The sequence below is a fragment of the Plasmodium knowlesi genome (assembly GCF_000006355.2).
Source record: "Plasmodium knowlesi strain H genome assembly, chromosome: 11".
Lineage (NCBI taxonomy): Eukaryota > Apicomplexa > Aconoidasida > Haemosporida > Plasmodiidae > Plasmodium > Plasmodium knowlesi.
The window spans coordinates 495,998-523,270 of NC_011912.2; the positions used below are offsets into that span (position 1 = coordinate 495,998).

The following is a 27,273-nucleotide window of genomic DNA, read 5'->3' on the forward strand; positions in this document are numbered from 1 at the left end:
CAATACACGGGCTTTCAATTTTGAAAATCCTTTCATCTTAGAGTAAGGATACCTCAAGCAGAGGATAAGCGGGGTGCCAAAGGGACGCACAAATACATGCCTCAAATTCGCGAACTTAAAACAAAATTGTTTCTCGCACTAGAAAAAAATAAACAAAAAAATAGTAAAAACAAATAAATGCACATACACACCCTGCAAATGGACACAGCAGAGACGCTTTGTAAGTCCAAGAATTTTTTTTCTTTTTCTTACGCGCGGAAGGGTTAACTTTGTGCATAGTTACACATATGCGCACACGTACTGCTAGAATTGCGCGAGTGAACATATGTTGTAATGAGTGATTATTAAAAAAAGCAAAAAAAAAAAAAAAAAAAAAACGAACAAAAGAGAATACGTAAACGAACACATAATATACCAGTTGGTATGCTTAAGCATCCTCCTCCTTTTGTGTATGAATGACTTACCCTTTAACGGTAACTTCGTCTTTTCTCTACATGTCTGTTTGTTCTCCTATTCACGTATACTCGTTTTTCCACTTTCATAGGGGAAGTATAAGTCATTTTTTTTTTTTTTTTCTGCACAGGCGTCCTGTGTAATGCACGCGATAAAAGGCACACACGAATAGCTAATAAGTATATTTTGTATAAATATTTGCGTTAAATTGACCTTCTGTGCGTCCTTCATCCGAACATTATATTTTCCTCCATGGAAATGTTTTTTACAGGAACACTTGCACATCGTCGTTGCCATCGCGTTCATTTTCACTTTCATTCGTTATCTGAGGTGAATTAATGCAACAGTGATCAATTGTCCCCGTAATTATTCCTTTTTTTTGCGTCTTCAAAAAAATGTAAGAATATTTTAAGCATGCCCATTTTGGGGACAACCACAGATAGAAAAAAGACATGCCCTCTTGGCCTAAATAAGTATGAGTCATTTGATAGCCATGTCCACACCTCGAAATAATCGCTTGCATAAAAAAAAAAAAAATTACCATCATAGGGTTTTGCACTTATTAAGTTGGACGCTCCCTTCTGGTGCATGAATAGGAAGGACTCCTGCTTCTTCCCCCCCTTCCCTTCCGTTACTTCCTTTGGAAAGTTTCTCCTCCTCTTTATTGCGCTCGGCATTGCACTTGTTTTCGACGGCACAATTTTGTTCTTCCACAGTTGATTCTATTGCTACTTCTACGCCTGCTTCAATAGATGGTTCAATTGCTTGTCCCACCTGTGCCTTCGCGTCCTCCTCCTTTTTGCGCGTTTCTCCAACATGTCCCCCCCTGATGGCGCCTGTCCCCTCTATCGAATACCCCACTTTAATTTTTCCCTTTTGCACGAAATAACCTTCGAGCCTTTTATACGCACCAGCCGCCCATGCAAATCTCTTGCTATTCAGTAAAAGCTCCATTAAGGATCCCATTAAATAGGCAAAATTTTCGTCCCTCTTTTGGAGGAGCATCTCGAAGTTCTCCTCTGCATATTGCAGTAAGGAGTGCATTTTGTTATCCAAATTACCTTCATCAAATTTTATGTCATACCTACTATTATCTACGCAGATATCGTGAAAAATGTCTTCAATAGATATCAAGTCCAAAGCGCCTTCGCTAGTTGTTCTCTTTACAACATTAATTAAAATGTAAAGGAAATTATTTAACTCGGTCATGCTAGGGTTCACATGAAAATGTAACTTTTCCAAGAACTCCTTTTCATATTTTAAATTAGTCAAATGTACAAAATGAAATAATTTGTTGTCATTTATAAACTCCCTAAACAGGTCACTGTTAGCGTTGTAAAGTTGTGAAATTTGTACATATCCCCTAAACTTCAATCGTACTTGTTTCATCTCTCCAAAAATCTTCATCTGGAATTCCCCATATCGATTCTCCAAGTCGTCCACCTTATCTTCGCCATACACATTGTGGATGTTGTCAGAATATAATTCCACCCTAACTTTTGTTTCATTAATTTTCCTTTCCATCATGTCTTCATACTCCTTGTAGATAAAAAGCACAATGTAGTGAAATAGTTTTTCATCACTGCAATCTCGTACCAATTGTAACATAAAATTAGCGATGATGTCATATCCGCACCAGCATTCGATGTTGATGTGTTTCCAGTAGTTTATTTTAACGTTAGAGTGATGCAGGAAAGTGTACTTCATCGGCGTGCCCGTTTCGTTCTTGTGTACTGTTGAGAAATTGTCCTCTTTTGTACCTCTCTTCATGGGTGAAGCCTCGGAAAGGGCGTCTACCTGATCAGCGCCACCGTACTCAGCATGCCCTTCCTCTTTATTACCTTCACGCAAATCTGTAATTGTTACTCCATTTGCCCCATTAGTAGAACCCCCAACACAGGCATTCATATAACATTCCCTACTGACCTTCGGCTCCATGTCAGTCTCCCTCTCCCTCGTACTACTACCCATACGCAGCTGTGACAGTATACGCGAGAACAACTGCAGATGGTTCGTACACACCACAATGTACTTCCTATTCCTGTTTGCCAAATTGATGTATTCAAAACAATTTAAACAATAAAAAATGGGCAGAGCTTTAAAATAAAAAATATTATTACTATTAAATTTGATGGTAGAAAGAAAAGCATGCAGCAGAAAATCTATATCCTCCATGTTCAGTGCTGACCAGTTCAGAATATCCCCATTTAGATATAAGGACAACATAGCATCTTCATAATCATTTATTAGGTACTGTGTAAAGATGGAACTATCTGACATGATGGGGTACATTTTTTTGTATCCCAATAAATATAAAGTAGCTTCCATGCGGGGGTCTCCGAAGTGGAAGCTCAGGATATTCTTTATATCGTTCCAGATGTGCACATACATATATGCATTCTCTGCACTCCGTGTTTCCTCATCAAATGTGATAATCAGGCGGAAATTGTTCAGCGTGTGCACGATACTCTTGTAAGGCTGTCCACTGCACAGCTCGCTTATCATGTCCAACAGAAGTCTACTATAAATGATGACATTTGCGTCGTAGGCGATTTGTATGCAGTTATACAGTGGACCGTTATTTGGGTTCTCGTTTTCTTCTGTTTTCACATGGCACTCTGTATACTTTCGTGGCTGGGTTAGTTCTCCTTCCCCCCGGAAGCGCACGAAATCATCACCCTGGTCACTACCAAATCCATCACCAATGTCATCTTTTCCATGGAGGTGGGAGCAAGGGTGAAAAATGGAAGGGTACAAATTATATTTCAGTACCTGGGATAAATTACTAAAATTCAGGTTGACCACAATTTGGGTATCCAGGAAGACAGATAAAATCGACGAAGAGTAAAAATGGACGTTTATAAAAGTTACGCTATCTAAGTTAAACAAATAAAAATATTTTGATGTGTAAATTTTTCCATTTTCATCATACTTAATGAGGTGAATAAAATCATAATTGAAAAATTCTTCCGTGTCGAAATTGCCGTTTTTAATTTTGAGAAAGTTATCCGTGCTTATGCAGACGACGTGATTTTTTTCTCCCTTCCATTGATCACTCTGTTTAGGGAAGAAACACCCAGTGCTTTCTCCACAGTCCAACGTTTTTGCGTCTTCATTAGGATCATCCACAATTACGCCAACATTCCCATCGTCATAATAATGTCCGTCCATATCTCCCTCATCGCACTTGGTCTTGGATGTCTCCTCTTCGTTACTGCCACAGGAGTTTCCTTCCCTTTCCACCGTTAACTTTTCCTTTCCTCTAATGGTGGAGGGTCTCTGCCCAGGTAACACCGCGCTGGAAGGTAAGAATCCTTCCAACTTCCTCTTCAAATACGATGTGTCAAAATTAAGGATGACTAGGAGAGGTATACATTTGATCTCCTTCACCAACGTGTCATATAATTCATGTTTTTTAAAATCAGAGAAAATATAATCCAGAAAATATATCACCGTGGAAAAGTTTTTCTCACTCAGACATTCCTTCACAAAATTGACGTAAATGGACATATGTTTCTTTATCCTATTTCTTAAATAACCTGGTGTTAAATTGACAACATGTTCTGATATGTTGTCGTCATGAGTCACTGTTTTGAGAACATCTTGATCTTCCTGCTTTTCCTTCATGTATACAGAAAGGTCCTCGCCACCACATCCGCTGGTAGGTTGTTTTTTCTCCGAACCCATGTGCGAATCGGCCTCCCTCATGGAGATAACCATTTTATGCATATGTACAATGTTGTCAATTTCGTAGTAGGGCAAGAGAACGGTGAGGCCCAAATCCAGAAGGAAGAATGTGATATGGTTCAAGTACTTGCAGAAGGGGTAGACATTGATGCAGTCATTCATCCTGGACCAGTACAGGGCGTAAATCTTTTCCTTCTTCTTTAAACAAGGCAAAATTTGAAGTTCTGGGCAATTTAAAAAAACATTTTTAACAACTGAACAGAAAAAGTCATTCTTGTCATATTTTTTCGGAATAAAATTAAGATACTTGGTTTTAAAAATTTGATATATTTCACTAAAATTTTTAATATCCCTTTTGTCTACCTTGTATATGTAGTCTAGGGTTACGCTTTCACTTCCCTCCTTCAGGGTATTCTGCGCATTTTCACCATTTGAGTGGTCCATCCAGCAGGCGCTCCCCATGCTGGTAACGCTAGAAATGCTCATCAGGTCAGCCCCGCTAACGCTTCTTACACCGCCAACTGTGCTAACGGGGCGAATTGTACGCATCCTGCTGGCCATGGGCCTCTCAGGCAACTTCCTTTTAACCCATTTCCCCTTACATTTGTATAGCACCTTACTCGAATCCTGTTTCAACAATTTCTTCACTGCATTTCTGCGGGCTAGCTTCAAAAAGTGTTCATACAAAATGGAGATATTTTTCATTACCCCCTGCAGGTCTTCCCCATTTTTCAGCTTCTTCAAATTGGAAAAATTATTGTCGAATAAGTTGCAACATATATGCATAGGTAAGTTTTCTATATTTGAAACGATGTTAAAATTCTGGAACAGAAAATGTTTGCGGAAAATTTGGTAGTGCTCGAAACAAATGGCTATGCTGACGTCGTGCAACAACCCAATGATCCATCTGCTCGATTTACTTCCGTTGTATATTTGACACTGAAGAAATAATTCCAAATTATTGGAATTCGTTCCATCTGAGGATATCTGTTCCCCTTTATTCTGTCCCGAACTGTACAATTGCTTCTTCTTGGAGGCGTTGTAAAATTTTTCCCGCAAATGTAAGTGATAGTCAGACATGCAGATCCCTAAACTTGTGGCATTTTCAGCCCGCCCCCCCTTTTCATTTATTTTTATAATATCCAATTTTAGAAGATTTTTAGAGAAGAAGAAAAACTTTTCACTATATTTTTTGCACTCCAAAAAGACCCTTTCAATCATTTTTAATATTGATAGCTTCTGTTTATTGTACAGGCGAATGCATATGATTTGGTTTTCCTCCATATTTGAATATTTTCTCTTCATTTCTGTTCTATTTATGGGATAATGTTCTACGTCACTGATGGAAATTGCTCCTAGTGGATATTCTTCGCCTCTAATTCCGGTTGTCGGTTGCTCATAATATTTGTTTTCTCCCCGCAGGGGTACCTCCTTCCTTCTGTTCGCACCTCCCACCTTGGGCTGTTTTCGAAGGTAGCCATTTTCTTCCCATTTGTTCTTTTCATCGGTTCTAAAGTAGTTGTAGAAGAATATATCTTTGGCTAGTTCTTCATCCTTTTTGCTGAGAATGTGGTTTTTTTTGTATAGAATCCTTTTGTGGCTCTGCGAAGGTGCGTCTACATTTGGGGGCCCGCTCGTTGCGCTTTTCTCAAGGTTGCCATCGTCATTGTGATGGGAATTTGCTTGATCCCCACGATTAGTCGATTTTTTCCCATTTGAAAATTCCATTTTTGGTGGGCTTCCACTCGGTACTTCCTTCACGCGGGTATTCATCTCATCTGGGTTATCCCAACTCTGCTCATGGCTGCACTCCTTATTGGTTGCCTCTTCGGTGCGCTCAATATTCGGCACCTCATCGATATGTCGTGAACACCACTCCGAGATGCTGCTTCCATTTCGAATTAGCAAATAATCCAAGGCGACAGGAAGGTTTTCAAAAAGGTAGGAGCAAATCAAGTCGTTGCACGACTTTAGTGACTCTAACTTGTTCGTCTCTGCATTGAGGTATTCCTTATTACGCACTACATTGTGAGCATTGGCATAGGTATTTACCTCATTTTTTGTAATTAGGAGATTCTCATACTGTTCTTTCTTTATCTTTATGTACAGACACAAGCAAGTCCTTTTTAGAAACGCTTTGGGAAGTGTATCCGAATTGAAAGTTCTTTTATCCGCAATCAATTTTATGTCTAAGCATCCTATGTCATCTAGAAAATATATCAAGTTTTTTATTTCTCTAAATAGGATATTATCATTGAATTTATTTTCCTTCTGGAGCTCATTTTTTTGGGTCCTATTTGTTCTTACATGAGTTCCATTTTGTGGAGGTAACAATTTGGTCTCTCCCTTAACAGTGGATGCTTTATCTTTTTTTACATCTCTCCTCAGTTGTTCCTTTTTCTTCTGCTCGATTAGGTGGGATGTCCTTTTTTTTTTACTCACCTCCTGGTTGTTTATAGTAATTTGTGTATTTCCCCCCACTTGGGTTTTTATGGTCTTGCTAATGGTGCTCGCCGGTAGGGTAGTCTTCCCTGTTTTATTTCCCGCAAGTGGGAGCCTTCTTATAGGCCCTTTTTTCATACTACTTTGGTCCCCTTGGTTCGACCTGATTTTGTGATTTTTCTGTGTTCCTCTATCCAATTCGATATTTTCTTTTTCTCCCATTTTTGGAACATTCAACAAATCAATGATGTTCTCCTTGACATCTCTATGCACGATGTCACTTTTGTGTGAGTTGTTATTATACAATAGGGGGGTACTCACATAGGTTAACTTCTCCTTCTTCATCAGAAGGTGTTTGCTATTTGGAAGGTAGATGTCATCAAAGCATGGACATTTCAGCTGAGACTTTGTCTTCTTATCCACTTGGTTCAATTTTGCCAAAATTCGACCCTTTTCATTTTCCATCGTCTGTAAACTTTCTTTTTTTCCCTCTGTACACATGGGTACCCAATCGCAAACTGAAGCATCAATTATATTCAACGTGTTGATGTATGATATTTTTAGCAGTCCTGATAGGTACACCTTTTGTACTTCCTCCCCCTCACCTTCATTCCTTTTCTCATCTGGACGAACCAATTTGCTCCTCAGTTTGTCCACAATTCTGTCCAGGATGCTAACAACCTTGGAATGCTTGAGACTTCCCTGCACGCAACTGAGTTCAATCAAATTGGGATATTTCATTTTGTACAGTTTGGGGAGTTCACACAGGAAGAGGTTGAAGGGGATGGTATACTTAATGCAAAACACATCCTTTGCCCTCCATAGTTTATTCTTTATGTAAATGAACTTCTTCTTTTGGACAAAATCGGCCAACATGCCAGATTCACCTTGTGAGGAGGAGTCCCCCAAACACACTCCTGTGTCACTTGCTATCATCCCCTCTGGACCTTTTCCTGGGACGACTAGACCTTCCCTCGACTTGTACCGAAGAATGTACTTCTCCAAATGGTCATATATATCATCGTACACCTTTGACACGTTCTGAAAGCACGTATTCTTGGAATTCCTACAGAGCAATTCCAGGTGGTCCAGAACCTCAGCCAACGGGGGACTCCTCTCCAACATGAGCAGGTCCCTCAATTTGGGGGAGACAGTCAACTTCTCCAAATGGTAACATTTCCTCTTTAAAAAAATTACGTTGAAATATTTCCTATCATACGCATCACATATTTTGACAAAGTCTTTGTCTTTCTGTTCATTTTTGTTATCATTTTTGTGCTCATTTTTGTTCTCATTTTTGTTCTCATTTTTGTGCTCATTTTTGTGCTCATTTTTGTGCTCATTTTTGTGCTCATTTTTGTTCTCATTTTTGTTCTCATTTTTGAGACAATTTCCGTGGACGTTTTGGGTTTTTCCACAAAAGTCTGTGCTTTTACCTTCGTTCTTCCTTACGCTGTCAGAGATATTTTGGGGTGAATTGTTGTTAGTCTCCCTTAAGGGGCCAACACTGATGGAACTATTGTCATTGCTCGAGATGACCTCCGTTTTGACCATCCCCCTTTTTGAATGATCCCCATTGGGTGCCTCCCTAATGACGACCTTTTTACTTAGCGCGCTCCTGCCTTCTACCGAAGTATCCCCCGTGGGGGAAAAGGAATAACTAAAGTGTTTGCTGCGGTACAGTGGTAGAAAAAAAAGCTCCCTACATTTTTGCAGCACTAGCGGGTCTTCCAAATGGTGTATATTTTTTTCTAGCTGGTAAATTATTTTGTTCAGAACTTTTAATTTATTATCGAATAAATTTATGCTACGATATAGTTTGTCCAAATCGAGAAAAATATCGTTTATGTCATCATTCAGTTTGTACTGCTCTTCCAGGATGGTCAGACCTAACAACTTCATCTTTTCAATTCCCTCCTCCTTAACTTGCTTCACCAAATGGAAGTTTAACAGTTTTTCCTTTCCAATATTTTTTTTGTTTTTTATCTCATGAGTGTCGTACTTCATGTGGGTGTCTCCACCAGATTTATTTCCTCCCTCCGTAATATTCCAACTCTCATCATTTTTTCCTCCTCCCATGTTGAGTGCTACCCCATTTTCACTACAAGGTTGATTGTCTATCCCATAAAAATCATTGCTGTCCACGGGGTATATCATTTCACTTAGCCTCTTATACTCTTTTTCTTCATTTGGGAAACAAGGAGAAATTTTCAGACATGCAGATATGGACTGTTCTCCCAGATCCAACAAATGGGACAAAATGGGAATCCAATTTTCGAACTGCACATAGACAGCGTTATGTATGACTACTTCGCACAAAAATTTATTTGTCCTATTTTGATAAGTTTTCTTCACCACTTCATCATCTATGTTGTGTTTATCCGCTCGTCTGAACTTATCAGGGACATTTTCTATATAGAGCAAATTTCGCTTACAAATTTTCGCAGCCAATGCATTTTTTTTTTCCTCACATAGAGTATTCAAATAAGTGAACAAAGCGTTCTTCACCCGTTCGTCAAGAAAGAGTAAATTCTTCACATCGGAATGTTTTACAATGTCGGAGATGCAATTCTCAAAAATATTTTTCAAGTCGTACGGAACGAATACACATTCGGAGAATGTCATCCAGTAATATCCGTTAAAAAAAAGTTTTAATTTTTTCTCTTCTTCAAATATTTGTCTGTATAGGCCGCAAAAACTATTAACCTGTGAATTCTCTGGAAAATTAAATGAAAAATCATATGCACTACAGGATAGGTTTAGCTCACGGACAAGTAGCAAAAATTCCATGTAAAGATCACAAATGGCAGTTGCTTCCCACCCCCTTGTGATATCCGCCATTTGGATTTTCCTTCTACTCTTCGATTTTATAAACATTGGATTGACACCCTGCACGGTGTGTATGTAGCTCGGACAATTAACAACTCCCCCTCCTTGGAACGCATAAATTTCGCTACACTTTTGTGATCTTTCTCCCATTTGGCTATTTACATGCATAAAGTATATTTCCTCCTCTTGGCTGCTACTTTTTATTCCATTTGCATGGAGAACATACTGGGTGACTTCGTCTTTGTGCTTATGGCGTACAGTAACATAGGGCACTTCAATTACTAAGTGTGTCTCACCCTCCAAATGAGAAATGGGAATACTATTCTTGCTCCTCTCCCAGGTGCATACCGAATGACCATTCATATGAACTTTAAACGTTTCTACCTTCCGGGACAAGAGCATAAATTCGGTTGTGATTTTTATTAACTGCTCGTAAATTCCGTGCATACACACTTGCGATGCGAAGGGATATTTTACGAGAGTCCCCGAGAAGGAACTTAAACTTTCCATACCCAAGGCTTCAAAAATTTGTTTAAACTGAGAGTTGTTCCCATTGTCGTTGTAAAAGGATGAGTTCATTTTTGCCATTTGGACGTTCTCTTTTATGTCTTCATCGGTAGAACGTCTACATAGAATTAGCTTCTCCTTGGAGTTTTCTACAGTGTTGGCACACATTGATCGCTCATATATGTCTACCCCTAACGCGCTTCCTACTAATTCAGGGTCAAACACACGATTGTACAAAATGAACATCTCGCCACTCCTCGTTTGTTCTTCACCCACTGAGGAAGTGTGCGCACTTTTATGTTCACCCACATTTTTTTGTTCAAATATGCCTCCCTGAGGGTTGTTAGTCTCTCCCGCCCCTCCCCAATATTGGCTATTCAAAAAGGGAGTATGCCCTTCTCTAGTGGGAGCAACTTTCCCCTCATTGGGTACTCCTTCCCTTGCGACATTGCCAAAGTAGTCAAAAAGGAAGACATCAAAATGGCTAGCTCCTTCATTTGAGGCATCCACATATTGTAAAACATTTATATATTCATTAATTTCTTTATTTTTTGCAAACACATTCGTCACGTTTTTGCATCCGTATATCTTTATATTGTTCATATTTCTGACTGCTTTTTTCTAGCTTATCTTTTCAGAAAAAAAGGGGAAGAAGCGCTGACGTTGTCTTGTTACACTATTCGGGGGGTACAATTAGCGAACCGATCGAATAGCTAATTGTACAATTTTGAACGTTTGGAAAAAAAAAAAAAAAAAAATTCAGCCGAACAGCCAAATTCGAATGTGCAACATAATTATGTCTCCAAAGGGAACTGAAACTGATGCGGTTAACGCGGTTCCATGTGCATGGTAACTGAGGGACGCGCTTCGACTCCCCATGAACGTATAATTATGCGTTCACTTGTGAGTACATACATATATACACATCCTCGCGGGTGTGGAAAATGGGAGCACCCCTTTTGCTAAGCCAAGAAGAACACTGTTCTTGTCACTTTTTTTTTTTTTTTTTTTTTTTTTTACATTTTTGCATGCTATGCGAATGTGGTGGAGAAACATACAATAGCACGCGCGTTTACATATAAGTAAACGAATGTGTGTATACATATATATGTTTAGCAATAAGCACCAATCATACAACACAATTTGCAACGTTTGAGGTAGGGAATGTGCCGGCATTCTGTGTCCACATGATCACTCTCGAAATTGCAAACATGTCTTTTTCAATGATAAATGAGAGCGATAAACGAACTTTCAACATTTTTGTTGTGTGTATTTTCCTCTTTTTTACATTTTCGTTGCTAGAACATTTTAGCACTATTCCGTATTTTTTTTTTTTTTTTTTTTTTTTTTTTTTTTTTTTTGCACTTCGCTTGTGTAAAAAACCATGCTTGCGTAGTGTGTAACAATTGTTTTTTTTTTTTTTTTTTTTTTTTGTGCAATCGAGGTTTGAAAATTATCATCCCCTTTTTACGTATTTGTTTGCATACCTGTGTGCATAAAAAGGGTTTTGCAATTCAACAGGGATAGCAAAAGTGAAGACATCCAAATTAAGGAAAATCTCATTAACCTTATCCCTTTTGACCATTTTGTCCTAAGGAGGCGTGAGTGAGCAAGCGCGTAAAAAGTTGCATGTGCATGCCATGGGGGAAATTTTCCCATTTTTTTTGCAAAAATTGAAATTTGCCGTATGTGTAGGATGAAAGGGGGTAACTTTGACAAGGGCCTTGCTTTTATTAAAACTTTACTCCTCACATGAAAATTGTTGAGGACCATCAACGTTGAAATAGGTACTTGTAGAGCCTTACAGACAACCTGTAAAAGTGTTCACCCTGTCGATGGTATTAATTGGATTTCCCATTGCCTTTCTACCCATTTAGTATATGGCCTCTTAATGGGCGAACTTCATTTTGATCTTCCACACACAGCAGATTTAATAACACCTTAGAGGGAATAAAAATTTGCGAAGAGACATTGAAAATGTTATCACCCCATTTGGGCTTCGTATCAACTGAGGCACCCAAACGGTATACCTTCGCATAATTCTCAAATAGATAAACGCCAGAGGGGAGAAGAAAAAAATCATTTCATAATTTAATAGGTTAGAAGATGGTAAAAAAAAAAAAATTGCTTAATCTAACATAAACACAAATTCATATTTTGTAACATTTAAAAAAAAAAATTCTCTAATGTAAATTAATATTATGATTATTACTAAAAAAAAAAAAAAGGAAAAAAAAAAAAAATTTAGTACATAATTATAATTGTTAACTATCGAAACATTAGAGTAAATCATTCTATAAATGTAATGAAAGTATGCTTGTGAAGATTTAGACACAGAGAGAAAAGCAGTAGGTGTGCATAGGAGCAGATATACACATGGGTAGAAGCTTATGAAATGTTAAAATGAAGAAGTAATGCGCGAGAATTATTGTGTGGTGTGTGACGTGTGATGCGTTGTGTGAGGACGGAAAACCGACGAAACAATAAAAAGGAGAATATATACAAAAAAACATATTACACAAAACAAATCATTTATGTAACAAAAAAAAAAAAAAATAAAATAAAATAAAATAATAAATAAAAAAATAAAGAGTGGCAAAGGAAGGAGGTAAAAAAAAAAAAACAGAATGACAGGGAGAAAATTCCCCGGCTCAACATATAAAAGTGTTCCCAAGTTGTACAGTTCGCTTTTTTTTCTTTTTTTTTTTTTTTTTTTTTTCTATGCCATTGAGTAAATTTATGCACACAGCACATCTTGAGGATGCACCGAAAAAATAAAAAAAATAAAAGGAGAGAAATATACACACAACGCTTCTTCCACTTTGCTCGTGCTCATGTTCCCACGTAAAGATATACAACTTCAATAAAACGATAAAGTAGAAAATAAAAGTAAAAATTATCGACAGGCATGACCACATTTTTTTTCCCTCACTTTTTTGAAAGCGTCTCCAGTATCCATGTATGTAGTTTATACCGGTTGATAAAACTCCCGTTTTGCCTCTTCGCAATGAAAAAGTATATTTCCACTTCTACTTGGTATCCCTCACTGCAAATTCAGCACGGAGCGACAGGGATACTTGAGCAATTCATAATCGTAGGATTGTACGGAAAAGCAGGACTGCATAAAAATTACCAGTTTCTCCAAAGCGCAGTCTACATTCACCTCATTTCCGCGAATCTCCATTAAACGCTCTGTAAAGCCCTCATGCACCTGTACGTACAAATTGCCCAATCGAACGTCTGCCCCGCATTCCTCCTTAATTATCGCCATTCGCTTGCAACCGTCGGCCAGTAACTTCTGCACACACTCAAATGGAGCGACCAAATATATGCAGCATTTGGAAGATGACATTTTGGACTTTACATAATGGTACAGCAATTGACATGCTCTTAAAATACCAAAAATATTTCCTTTTAATAAAAACACATGGCTGTCAGCAAATCCTGGAAACCAAACATCCTTTGCACTTTTGTACACTGAAATGTGAAGAGAGGATTTAATCGTTTTTACATGTATGCCCTTTGGACCCATGAAGGACCCACTAATATCTCTCTGCGCGGCTATTTTCAATTTTCCCATGGAATTATTTGTATAGGCCAAATGAAACTTCTGTATGGAAATCTTCGTATCGTAATTGTACTTCTCTTTATCATTTAAAATGTTCTGAACGTACCTGTTCGAATTGTCTACACTAGCACAATCGGAGTTATTCGTGTCGTCCTTAAAAGTTGAGTAGCTACTAATGTCATCACTTCTATTACATAGGCTACTTAATATTAAATTTTGCTTTTTTTTCAGTTGCATATTTTTCACCTCCGTCAGTTCCTTTTCCAGTTGCTTGTTCTTAAACCTCAGACTGTTTATTATGTTTTGCAGTTCCGTAATTTTGTCATTTTTCATAGTTCCTTTCGAATGGCCCTCCAAGTCTTCATTTTCGTCCAGTATAAAATCGACGTCGTTTTCGAATCGGCTCATACTTTCTGTTAAGTTATTCAAGTGATCGCTCTCCACTAGGTTATCGCACATGTTAGCGTTCTTCTTGGAGAAGTTCATAGGGCTCACCCCGATGCTAGATCCATTGCGTAGTGCACCGCCCAAGGGCCCGTACTTCAGTTCTCCCTCCTGCATATGATTCACCTTATATATATCATCCTCAAAATTTCTAAACATATTATCATTCTTTCCGATGAGATTCACACTACTCATTTTGCTATCCCCGTGAAGGTTTCTTATTCTTCCATAGAAGCATCTGCCATTAGGGTCATTCATCTGATCAACAAGGTTTTCTTCAACGTTCGTCCCATTTTTATAAATGCGATTTTGCACCTTCTTCACATCAGAATAGGCATTTTGATCATTCATATAGCTATGTACACTTTCGCCTGCATCCATTCGACGGTGGTACATTCCTGATTTGTTATTCGCACCAAAATTGCCTACCTTACCGTTCAGATGAAACATATCATCTTTCGCTTTTCTACTCATACTACCTTTAATGGCCCCGATGTTATCATCCCTTACAGGGTAGCCACCACTTGTTACATTTTGTTTGTTAAAGCTGAAAAGGGGACTACTGCCCATATATTTTTTGCCCTTTTCAGCTGTCAACAAATTTATCCTTCGGGCATTATCTATCCTGTTCTTAGTAGTTCGTTGGAATGACTCCTTCTTCTCGTTACTCGCACGATGCACACGGTTTCTACAATTAGACGGATTCAAAAAAGTGCGATCCAAATTCATGGCGTTCGCGCTGCTCAGGTTACTTCCCCTTCCGTATGAATCCAAGCTGTTTCGACTCCCCATTAAATTGTTCTTGTCATATTTACTATTGCTGAAATTTCTATTACGGTCATTCAGCCACGATTGGAAATATTTCCTCACATGGCTTTTGTCCTTTCCATTCACGTTAAATATACTATTCATAAAGACCTTATTTGTGCGGCCATTCGAATTGGTACTAGTCAAATTTGTAGAACCGCAATTTAACAAGGCACTACTTTTAGACTTGTCATTTTTTACCATTTCGTTTTTCAACCAATAATTGTCATTTTTCATGTTCTCATAATTTAACGGTACTGAGTTATACTGTGGCAAGATAAAATTCTTCCTATACTCTGTGTTTACTACACCGTTGTTTTGATAGTCATTTTTGTTCATCTCCCGCTTGACGTGATTCGTACTGTTTTCGTTTCCGCCAATACTATTCATGGGGCCGTTTCTACGGGTTCCACTCGTTTGGCTGCTCCCGCTGTTGCTGTTCTTACTGCTGTTCCTGCTCCCCTTGCCGCCGCCCCTTCCAAGGCCCAAGTTGCTGTTCGTGCTATTCGTGCTCTCGTTGCTAAAATTACTGACATTCTTCAGTTGCACATTTTCGATGCTGTTTATGCTGATGCCATGATCATTTGTGTTAATTTTTGATATGCTCTTCGGATCCGTTTCGTTTTCCCTTGGCTGACTGTTTTCCACCATTCCAACCTCTTTGGCGATGTTCTTGTTACTATTACCTTTGTTGAAATTCTTCCCACAATTCCCCTGTACAGACTCGCCTGTACCATCACCGCTAATATGGACATTCGGATTGCTCTCTTCATTACTCTTTGCATTGCTATCCCCCCTTTTAGCGCTGTCTTCCAAGGTGCTATCAGCGATCACATTCTTGTTCATGCTACCCTTTCCGCTTAGACTACAGGAATGTACTGTACAGAATTTCGTGCCTACCAAATCTCCGCCTCCTTTCGCCATCGCGTTGGAATAACTACCATGGGAAGGATTCATTCCCATGTGCTCTCCGCCGCTATGCAAAGCAGAACTATATTCATCATCCACGTCATTTCCTCTGTTTGCATCTTCCCTTTTGCTACATACAGGGATGCTTTCACTCACGCTAGCACAAGTCGCATTCATACGAACGCTCTGTATTAAGTTCTTGTTGCTTCCTAAGTTGGTGGTACTATGCTCAAGTGAATGATCCTTATGGTTCAGCCCCAAATGGTTGCCATCCATCTCTGTGTGGTCATTATTACATATATTATTTTCCTCGCATATTATGTTGCTATTAATGGTGTCGTTATTTCTTCCTCGTGTGCTTTCCTCATTTGCACATTTTTCCACTTTCTCCAAATGTGCATTCCCCGAATTTATAATCGAATTATTGCTATTCACAAAGAGCATATTATTATTATTTACATTTTTCTTCACACCATCATTGCACTGATGTGTACTCTGAATGGCTGTGGCAATACTTGACTTCTCGTCAAAAATTCTCGGTTCACTATAAATGGCGTTTGGAAAAACGCTACTACAAGCGCTAAGGCCAAAGTTTCTGTCTCCACCCAGGTTGTAACCTCCGCTGCTGCTACCATGTTTTAAATGAAAAGAGCTTCCCTTTGCGCCTTTCCCAGAAAATGTGTGCTGACCATCGCTACCTAAGTTACCATTCCCCTTAGGGGAATATATTTCATTCATCTGTTCGTACTTCCAGTCCTTTTCTTCTGATTCCTCAAAATTTAGGAAAGACATATTTCTACTCATGTTGCTTAGGTTGACAGAAAAATCTAAATCCTTCTGTAGCTTCGCGAAATTACCATCAAAATCGGACCTCTTTTCTAAATAACTCGCATTTCCAATGTCACCATCCTTCATATTGAAATGATCGTTCAGATGCTTCAAGTTAAGGTGCACCTCGTTTTTATTGAACAGATCGTAATCATAGCTAAGGTGCAGGCGGTCATCAAAATTTAGGTTCATATCGTCATCGTAATTATAAGGCCCGACAACGTTTTCGCAGTTTTTATGCACCTCACTTTCGAAGTTAAACGGATCATTAACTCCATTTGCACAAGGTCGACTCAAATCACCCCCATTTTTATTATCAATGTAATGGCCATTCTCGTCGAACTTATCACCCCCTTCCCCTCTATTCTTGTTCTCACTAACAGCATTATTTGCCGTGCATATACTTCTCTCAGTGGGCATATATCCACGCTTTACACTTTGCACACACTCCTCTACGCGCTCATTTGTGCCTTCAAAATTCTTATTCACTAATTGGGGAACCTCATCACCCAAATTTCCTCCAAAAAGGTTATCACCATTGCGAAGGAAGGAATGGTCTGTCTTAATGAATTTTAAATCTTCACTCTGTTTTTTTTTTATGGACTTATCTTGTCCCTCCATCGGGTGCGGCAGATTGAACGTATTCAAAGCACTCTGGTTATAACTCAAGCGATTCGATTTAACGGCATGACTACCATGCTGTACATGATTAGCATTTTGTGCATGCCCAGCATAATTCAAAATTTGGTCTTTGATTAAATTCTTTCCCTTAAAATTCTTTCCATCAATTACACCGCTGTCGCTACCAACGTTCATATACACTCCGCTACTGTCTGGGCCCTCCTCTACATTCTCCTTGGGCATATAATTAGACGCACATTCCAAATCGTCCCCATTAAAAATCATTCCACGATGGTTATCATTACTCAAAAATGGAGTGTAAAAATTTCCCTTCCCATTGCTACTTATCGGGGTTGGCATATACTTTTTAAAATCGCTCGTTGCGTGACTTTTCACGCTTGAAGACATTTTCGTGTAATCCTCATAATTTGTGTTATTGCTCATAGCGTCTGCAAGGTGGAAATCACCTACCAGGGGTGTAGCAATACATCCTGGTTGAGTAATGCCTGCATTATTCTTCATTCTGCTATGATTACCATTGGAAGAATTATTCGTGCCTGTCATTATAGGAGTCAGGGTCGTGCTCACGGGAGTACTAGTGCCACAATTGTAGGAGAAAGATTTACCGTTATGATCATTCCCCCTACCCATAAAATTAGACATAGCATCATTAAAGGGAAAATTTTCATAAGGAAATGATCCCATAGGATTTTTCTCCCTAACCAAATGATGGTCCTTTCCCATTTCTTCGACATTTAATCTTTTCAAATTTGCAAATAGATTTTCAGGTTCTATGGCGACTTCTCTATTTTCTAAATCGTTTATACTTTTCGTCTTCTTCTTCGAGCTACCACTTTTCATGGGTGCACTATTCACATTGTTACTCTCCTCCCCAATCCTCAAATCGTCCATATTATTAGTACTGCTCCTATGGGCTATACCTTTCCACGGGGAAGATTTCACTTTGCTGCTGGTTCTACTTACATCTTCGTAAACACTCCCCGAGCAGGAGTTCCATCCACTCTGTGGGTGTTTATTTGGAGAGTTAACGCTCTTCAAATTGTGCATGCTGTTCACACCGTTTACCCGATTAAAACTGGGATCAGCGGAGCCTGTACCATTGTAGACACCGCCACATTCATCGTACTTATAACTATCACCCGGAATTTTTGCACTGCTCATCCAGTTTAACCCTCCACTATACCGGTCGCTTATAATGCTACTAATATTCGTTCCCTCAGCTATGTCATCCGGGCAGTTACCCCTTGCCCCATGGGAATTATTTAAAAGTGCATAACCGGGAGGTTCCATTATTTTATTCATGTTGGGTATCATAAAGGCTTCACTGAAAGGTGTTACCCCCTTTATTCCTTCCACGTTACACACCGCTGGGTTTATAAAAATGTTTTTACCATCCGTAATTTCGTGCACAGGTGAATTTTCTCTGTTTCTTTCGTTAATATTAGTAGACGATGTTGCACAGGTATTATACCCGTATGCATAGCTACTATCCATGTTGGCACTTTTATTCTGTTCATTCGATATTTTAGATTCGTCATTAGTGATGAATTTACAATTCCCCTCGGTCATACTTTCACGCTGTGAATTGCACATGTCCACATTTTCACTGGTCATTTCCTGACTAGCCGTCTTGGATTTTGTTTTCTCCTTTTCTTTCTTTCCTATCTTTTCCTTCTTTCCAGTTTTATCCTTTCTATTCTTCTTGTCCTTGTCACTTCCCTTCAATGGTAACTTATTCACGCCCATCTTTGGTACGAGTGGGGGCACATTCGAATCTTCACTCTTGTAGTCCCCGTCCATTTTCATCACCACGTAATAACGAATTTGTTTTTCGTTTAAAAAAAATAAAGAAGCTCTTCAATTTGTTAATTTCGCGATCATAATCTGGACTCTATTGCGAATATATATATATATATATTTTTTTTTTTTTTTTTTTTTTTTTTTTCTATTAATTCAAAATGTATAATCTTGAACTGTTATCTAATGGGGCATGGGATGTGTATGTGAAGCAGGCTTGTTTCACAGGACATGCACAAACACGTTTCTACACTGTTACTACTAGATTACCCTCAAAGCATAAATGTAAACGGCGAACTCTCCGATATACACCCACATGTAATGCTCTCTTCGTTTTGTACATACACTTTTTACTAACGGGGCATCAATTCTTGTCAACCAGCATGAAATAGTGTTTCGCACCCAAAACCACCACCCTTCACGTAAATTAAAAAAAAAGGAAAAAAAAAAAAAAAAAATGGCTACCCTATGTATCAGTCACATTTAAAAAAGTAATGCAAATTTCAGAAAAAAAAAAAAAAAAAAAAATATAAACTACCCTTAGTGATGATATATAATTATACATACAGAGTGAGCACATTAAGTGGTCAAAAAAGGAGGCATTAAAAATTTACATAAATAAAGGATAATTTCAATTATGCAGAATTATAGAACCTTGAAATCGCTCAAGGATAGTTGAGGCAACGGAAAACTAACTCAACGTTGGAGGAAAAAAAGAGGGGAATATATAATAAGGCACAGCAACAAAATGGAAGAGGAAAAAGCAAAAAAAAAAAATGCTGTCCTTGCGTAGTGTCCACGAGAGACTGCGTTTATACATTCCTATGTACAGAGTCTCACGCAGGAACAGATAACTGGACAAATTATTAAAAATTTCGTTAATTCATAAAGCACTAATAATTAGTACATGAAAATGCACTTCGTTTTTCAAAAGAGGAAAAAAGGTCAATGGCAAACGAAACAAATGCGAATCTGTACATATGGTGGGAAGTGTAAATATCACCCCATATACCAACTGTTCTGCCCACATATATATGCACAAAAAATTATGGCGAAATATTAAGTCCTCTTCAGAAGCTAAGCTACTTCTGAGGTATACCAATTAAAGCGTTTTAACAAGTGAAGAACAAAACGGAGATAGCGGGCAGCATATGCATATGCATGTAAGTCTTCTAAGGGGTAGAAAAAATTCATAAAAAAAAAAAAAAAAAAAAAAAAAGGTGCAGGTGTTGATCATTTGCTCCTCGGTTGGATTTTTTTAATAAACGCACGCACACACAATAAAGATAGAAAAAATGATGTAAATTTTCGAATAAACACTTCGCAATAATACACAAAAGTTCATACGGCGTGTTTTTTTTTTTTTTTCTCCAGATGAGAAATACTGATTTGGAGATATAGGTCGTTGTAAATTAAAAGCGGTGCGAATATGCCTAGTCATGAAACATCATAGCTAATAGAAACAGGCACATGCACATATTAATAAAAATGGAAGTGTGCACTTCACGAACATACAGGAACGTTATAAAAGATGACAACAGTTTTTGTTTTTCTATGTATCCAATATAACGTAAAAAAAAAAAAAAAATAATAAAATAAAATGGTGAAATTATAAAATCATGAAATAATTGAGAATTCGAACGCAACACGTGTTACTATTATCACGAGATGTGCGATTTAAAAAAAAAAAAAAAAAAAAAAGGGATAATAAACTGGAACAAATGTAGCTACGTATAAATGCTCAACAATACAAATGTAGAGCGGTACAAATGCAAAGCGATACAAATATAAGACAGTACAAGTATAAAAAAGTACAAATATGCAACAGGCTCAAACATACAATGGTATATGAGCAAAGAAATGAAAGTATTCATAAAAAAAAATAATTATTTAAAAAAAAAAAAAATACCATGTATTAACATAAAAATCATCGAACTATACACATTAAACGAATAAATAAATGATTAAAGCGTACAACGGTTTTGCATAACATTACTGTATCTGCTTAAAAATTTCACATTCACGGATTGTGGTCAATCACTGTACATAAAAATATACTTTTCTTTGTTGTCATTTACAAAGTGAGAGGGCTTTTCCCCTTACCACCGATGCGCCTACAAGTGCGCGTGGGGGAATGAGTGCTCAGGTGTATGTGTCCAGGTACGTACTTGTGTATGCACGATGGTATGCATATGTACACATGCATACACAAATGGCCACAAATACATACATGCGCGAACACATACGTGCATCACTCACTCATGTACACATTTACACATAAAACAATATGCCCATATGTGCACTCGGATGTATGTCCGAGCGGGTGGAAGGGGGGTGAAGAAGATCACGCCCAATCTACATCATATGACAGTGTGTATATGCGCCCACAAAATGGGGCGAGAGGGGGGAAAAAAAAAATTTAAGCTTAATTTAAATACTTAGCATTTTTACGATTAATCATAATATATACATATAAAAAATTAAAAAAAAAAATTAAATTTAAAACTGTAAACATGTAAAACGACGTGTGGGCACATTTGAAAAATGAATTAAAATTACTCCCACACAAAAAAAAAAGTGTTATGGTAGAAAAAGGCTAGCTAAAAGGAAAAAATATATATTTATTCATAAACAAAAAAAAAAAAAAAAAAAAAAAAAAAAAAAAAAATTAAAGCAAGGGATTAAAGAAGACACATTTTATATTTACTTATATTTTAATTCAGTTGATAAAATGAATTTGCTATTAAAGAATACATCAACAAATGGTTAAAAAATTTAATAAACAAAAAGACATTGAAAAGATAATATGTAATTATTTCGCAATTGTTTTGAATATTCCATTCATTATTCATCGCGAAGTATTTCTTAATTATTTTTACATACATATATGCACTATTACACTATATTTTTGTAGTATTTTTTTTTTTTTCCACATAGGCAAGATGTTCAATATTATAGCAATGCAATGACTTTTTTATTTTTTAATTTTTTTATTACATTTGCGCTCTTACATAAATGCATATTCTCACGTATGCTCCGACGCAAGTTCTGGCGGGTTGCCACTTCAGACTTGGCAGATATACGTATATGGGAGTTGGGTACGTGTAAAAGTATACAGACTTTTTTTTTTTTTTTTCTTCTGTGACGATCTGTATATAATGACGAATGCACATATGTATACATACGCTCACGTATATGCACAAATTTCTTCACACACAAACATTTATAGATGCATGTGCATCTACGAAACAATACGTACAATGAAAGAGAACTGATTCTATATTATCATATTAAAAAAGGAAAAACTTCTTAAATTGGTACATAAAAATGAGAGCACTACGGCATGTACATATATATACCTGTGTGTACTTTTTATATGTTCGCACAGGGTATACGGGCAAAGCGCAGATATATATATATATATACATACAATCATATACACATGTACGCATATATGCTACACGTGTAATGCCTCCGTACGCTCGTGTGTGTACGCGCACATTTTCACATACGTTTTTGTGCGTGTGTCGGGAGGATGCAGAACGAAGGTGTATAATTCTTTTTATTGATTTTTTACCTATTCTGCTAATTTAAAAAGTGAAACATGCAAATGGTTAAAAAAAAAAAAATAATAAAATAAAACAAACTGTACGTACATACACGTAGATATGTACCTCTAAGAGCACTTCTTATACACAGCTAATAAATTTTACTACTGTTCAAAAGAGGGGAAGAATGAAATGAGTACACTATAATGTATTCGGCATGTGTTTCATTTTTTTTTTTAATTTCCACGGGGGGCACGAGTGTGAGGAGCGTACGTGTGTTTGTATATACATAAACATGTGTACATATCCTTATGTGACCAGCGGAGTTAACGGGGCAAACGATTACTAACTTCACCGTAGCACGTTTATTCGGATGTATGGTCGAGCACGGTGTAGTTTTACGCATGAGCTCACCTACGTACGCTCACATGTAGATACTTCCACAGAGCGAAATACGGGGAGAGAGGGCTTTAAAGATAAAAAGTTACAAATTACATCTTACGCGCTGGTAACAGATGGAAAAAAACATATATACGTAGGTGTGGATATACATGTATATACACCACAAATATGAATATATAGTGTATATTACATAAACTTGAATTATGTAAAGATTCTTTTCTGTTTCTTTGAAAGGGAGGGAGGAGGCAGGGTAGCACGATGTATATATGGATGTATGAATATTCTTGTGACTTGTAAGATAAAGTTGAAATTAAAATTAACTTGTTAAAGATTTATACATGTATAATGAACGTACTTTTCTCTTTTTTTTTTTTTTTTAAACAGATATTACTGCATGTACAACTTTTTTATTTATGGCACGCATGAATTTATAAATGTTATAAATAACGGAAACGTACCATCATGCCATGTGGTAATTTTATAAAAAATAATAATAGCGAAGTGGTACAAGTACATTTATTACTTCTTTAAGAAACACATGTACATACGAACGTATAAGTTATAGGGTACGTGTTATTATTAATTACGCATATATGCACGTACCGTACCGGTGCACCACATGTTCAATTGCGCGAACATTTGTGCGAACACATGCCCATTAGTTACGTAAAGGTATACAAAGCACTGTTTGACGGAAAAGTTCACATTATGGTATATGACCTAAAGGGGGACCCCCACTAGCTGATACCCTTTAATTCAATTCTTACCATGCGGTCATGTATTCCACACATGAAAAGCTATGCCAAGTGTACAGATGAAAATGGGTTCGCGTGCATGAAAATGCTACAACTTCTCGTACGTGCCTTATGCTACATGTACGTACTCGTACATAAATATATAAAGATAAGTATGTGCACATTTATATATGGAGCTATATATGCATACTATACATGTGTACTATGCATACGTGTTATATATAATTATACAAACGTACGGATGAGTCAAGATATACAAATTATAAAGTGCACATAGAGTTATAAAAATGCTCATAACTAGCTGAAGAGAGTTTTTATTTTTTTTTTTTTCTCATCACTCAGGTTTAATATAAAAATACCGAGAAACTAATTCTGTACAGTATAAAATGAAATACTTTTTTAAACACGTTCACTCTGATGCATTAAAAATGTATTTCCTGTTTTTCTTTTCATTTGAAATATATATCAAGGTGCATATTTATATATACATATGTATGTAAATTATATATATTATGTATTGTAAGCATATAATATACCATGCGTCATAATTTGAAGTTCTTTCAAAAGCGCGCAGGAAAATATTACTCTATTTTTTTCACTACCCGGATAATTTATATATATAAATGATCAAGAAAATCATATCACCTGATTTTTACCTTTTCTGCATGCGAATCGAAAAAAAATAAAATAATAAAATATACCCCCTCAAAATAAATAAAATATAAATCAATAATGAAATATAAACCAAATGAAATTATTAAAGAAAAAAAAGTAAATAATGAAACCTAAGCAAATAAATAAAGGGGGGAAAAAAACAAATAATAATAAAATATAAACCAAAAAAAAGAAAAGAAAAGGAAAAAAAAAAAAAAACATAAGGAAAAAAGAAAAAATTAAATGAAAAAAAAAAAAAAAAAAATTGAAGAGGGGGGAAAAAATAAGAGGAAAAAAGGAAAACTGCCATTTATGTGTTCCTCCTTTACACTTAAACTTTTGCTAATAGACTAAGGAGAAATGTACACAAAAGGGGTGTTCTCCTTCGGATATTACAACGCCAGCTTATGCAGTAGAAGCATACACCACGGAAGTATCACATTATAAATCCATGTACATATATATGGTAATCATATGAATAACCCTTTTTGAGTTATTTCAAAAATAGTACATGTTTTATTTCATCGAAATATACACACATTTTTCACTGTGTTATCTTCCTTCGGTTTGTAAATGGGAGATAGTTTAGCGTCGTATGCCGACATGCATATTCCACTCACCAGTATTATCACCTCGTGAAGACGTATATTTTTGGCTGCATCTTGTAGGAGAGGAACCATACCCGAATGTAAAAAAAGAGAGACACCTTGCTTGGTACATATTGTATGCTACAATGAACACCTAAACCTCTTCCTACATGGCTAAATATATTGCGTGTGGCTAAGCAAAAAATGGCACTCGTTCTATGTACTGCATTTTGCTACCACTATTTTTAATCTTTTTTATGGGAACACAGAGAAAGGGAAAAAATAGAAGCAAGAAACAGTTTACCTCTTTATGTTTAGAATCTTTTTTTCTGTGTAGACATATCACTATATATCCCGGTCGTTTCAAAACGTTCCACATTTCGGGAATTCAAAAATTTCGTTTTACGTAATGTGGGTACCGTATGCCCTACTTATTCGCTAAATTCCCCGTCAACATATATAACTATGTGTGCTAGCTTAGTGGTAGGAACTTTTCACCCCAAAAAAAAAATAGATCAAAAAATTGTTTATCCTGCCAAAAACACTTCGTCATTTCATGTATCTCCATTTTACGTTAAAAGATGAAACTGTGCAGAGGACGTGTCAAAGGAGAACACATCAAAGGCGAAAAGAAGATATATTTCCTTTTTTTTTAAGGCCTTGCGTTTCCATCACTTCAAAATGCAGATTATTTATATCTGTTGAGGCAAAAATTATTTTGCGTAAAATGTCTCGCACGCGTTACCACCATGCTTCGTTTGATATAATTTGTATCACGTATCGCAAAGTACACAAATAAAAAAGGAGCAAATTACAGTGCGCATTAAATATTTCGACCAGGTGCAGGTAAAAACCATTCCGTTGTTCGCAAAATTGTGCATATTCGAACTGTGAATTATAATTTAAAAATTTTTTCGCAAATTGGACTTCTCAATGAGTTCCAGAATTTTATTTTAATTTTTTCATGCAATGGAATGACAAAGGGTGATACGAAATAAATGGAAAAAAAAAATGAGCTAAAATTATTATGCATGAAATTGTCGCACCCCTAAGGGGCTGTCAGTTTGTGCAGTTTTTCTCCCTGATCGGTGGCGCATCTATGTTTCCGTCTCCTTTTCCACGACACTCATAATCTCTTTAAACCTTTGTGGCTTCCCTTTCACGAAATATTTTTTTCTAATCGACAAGACTAAAATGCTCCCCCGTATGAATAAACGGCGGGAAAAAATTGCCCCACCTCCGCTCCTTTTTTTTCAAAAAAAAAATAATAATAACACAACAAAATTTTTAACAATTTAATTACGGACACAGTCGTTCCCACATGTGCACGAAGAAATGAACAACTGCATGCACTTTCGATTTGTTCTTATTCTTCTCGCCACTTTTTTTTTTTTTTCCTCCCCTTCCTAAATATATGGGGGGTGCACTCAAGCAAATATTGCACCACTTCAAAAATGTCGCGCCAAATAAAATGCATATGAATAAACGCGCGTATGGGAACTAAGACACGCCCATTTTGAAAAAAGCTCTTACGGCAAAAAGAATATGTTGAAAATTGTATAAGTAGGCGAGGTCGGAAATAAAGCGTTTAACACCATCTTGCAAACTTGGCTACGTTTCCACACTTTGCAACCTTGCCGCTGCCCTGCAAAAAACCGCCTATCCCGCGCGATGCCTGCGAGAATACAAGTCGAATTTTTCTCCATTTGGGGGAGACACCAATGTATGATGCTGCTACGTAACGGAAAATTGAACATTGAATTTGTTTGTTTAAATTATAATCAATTTTTGCACATGCTTTTTTTTTTTTTTTTTCTCAAACTTTGTACTTTATATTTTTCAAATTCCAAAACGTTTTGTCTTGACAGAAGTTTCCAAAGTGCAATATATATCCTGGAAGCTTTTTTTAACCCCTTCATACATGCGCATAAATGCGCAAATGAGCAAATGCACACGCCAGTTTCGAACTTTAATTTTGTGCGATAAAAATGGAAAGGGGTAGGCATTTTTTTTTTTTTCCAACATTTGTTCATTCTTCGTACAATGAAGAGATGATACTTTCTGCCGAATTTTCCCACCACTGTTTAACTAACTCACAAAATAGTTAAACCCTCATTTAATTACATGGTTTTGCTGGAAGTCATACGTGTTCCCTTTATTTGCAGTTAAGTGTCACCGTCAGCAAAGGAAAAAATATGTTGAGACCTCCTTCCAAGACAGGCACGGGTGAGTTATTAACATTATGCATACGTATACACAAGCATACTCTGATAATTGCTAACTTTCTCATTTGTGCGGAAATTATTCTCTCATTATGGTATTCCAAATTTATTACCGAGGTAAAAGACAAAAAAAATACACTGTCATTTTTCCTGTCACACTTTTCTGCTAGTTTGAAAACAAAGCAAAATAAA

At 36.9% G+C, this 27,273-nt stretch overlaps 2 protein-coding genes across 2 annotated transcripts; both read right to left on the reverse strand.

The window, feature by feature from the left end:
- Positions 1-996: 996 nt before the first annotated feature.
- Positions 997-10,521, reverse strand: PKNH_1111600 (conserved Plasmodium protein, unknown function; the record flags this gene model as incomplete). Its single annotated transcript, XM_002261257.1, has 1 exon — positions 997-10,521. One exon carries the CDS (start codon positions 10,519-10,521, stop codon positions 997-999), a length of 9,525 nt encoding a protein of 3,174 aa, XP_002261293.1.
- A 2,440-nt stretch (positions 10,522-12,961) lies between these two features.
- PKNH_1111700 (conserved Plasmodium protein, unknown function) lies at positions 12,962-18,922 on the reverse strand (the record flags this gene model as incomplete). Its single annotated transcript, XM_002261258.1, has 1 exon — positions 12,962-18,922. The coding sequence occupies one exon, from the start codon at positions 18,920-18,922 to the stop codon at positions 12,962-12,964; it is 5,961 nt and encodes a 1,986-aa protein (XP_002261294.1).
- Between the last annotated feature and the right edge of the window lie 8,351 nt (positions 18,923-27,273).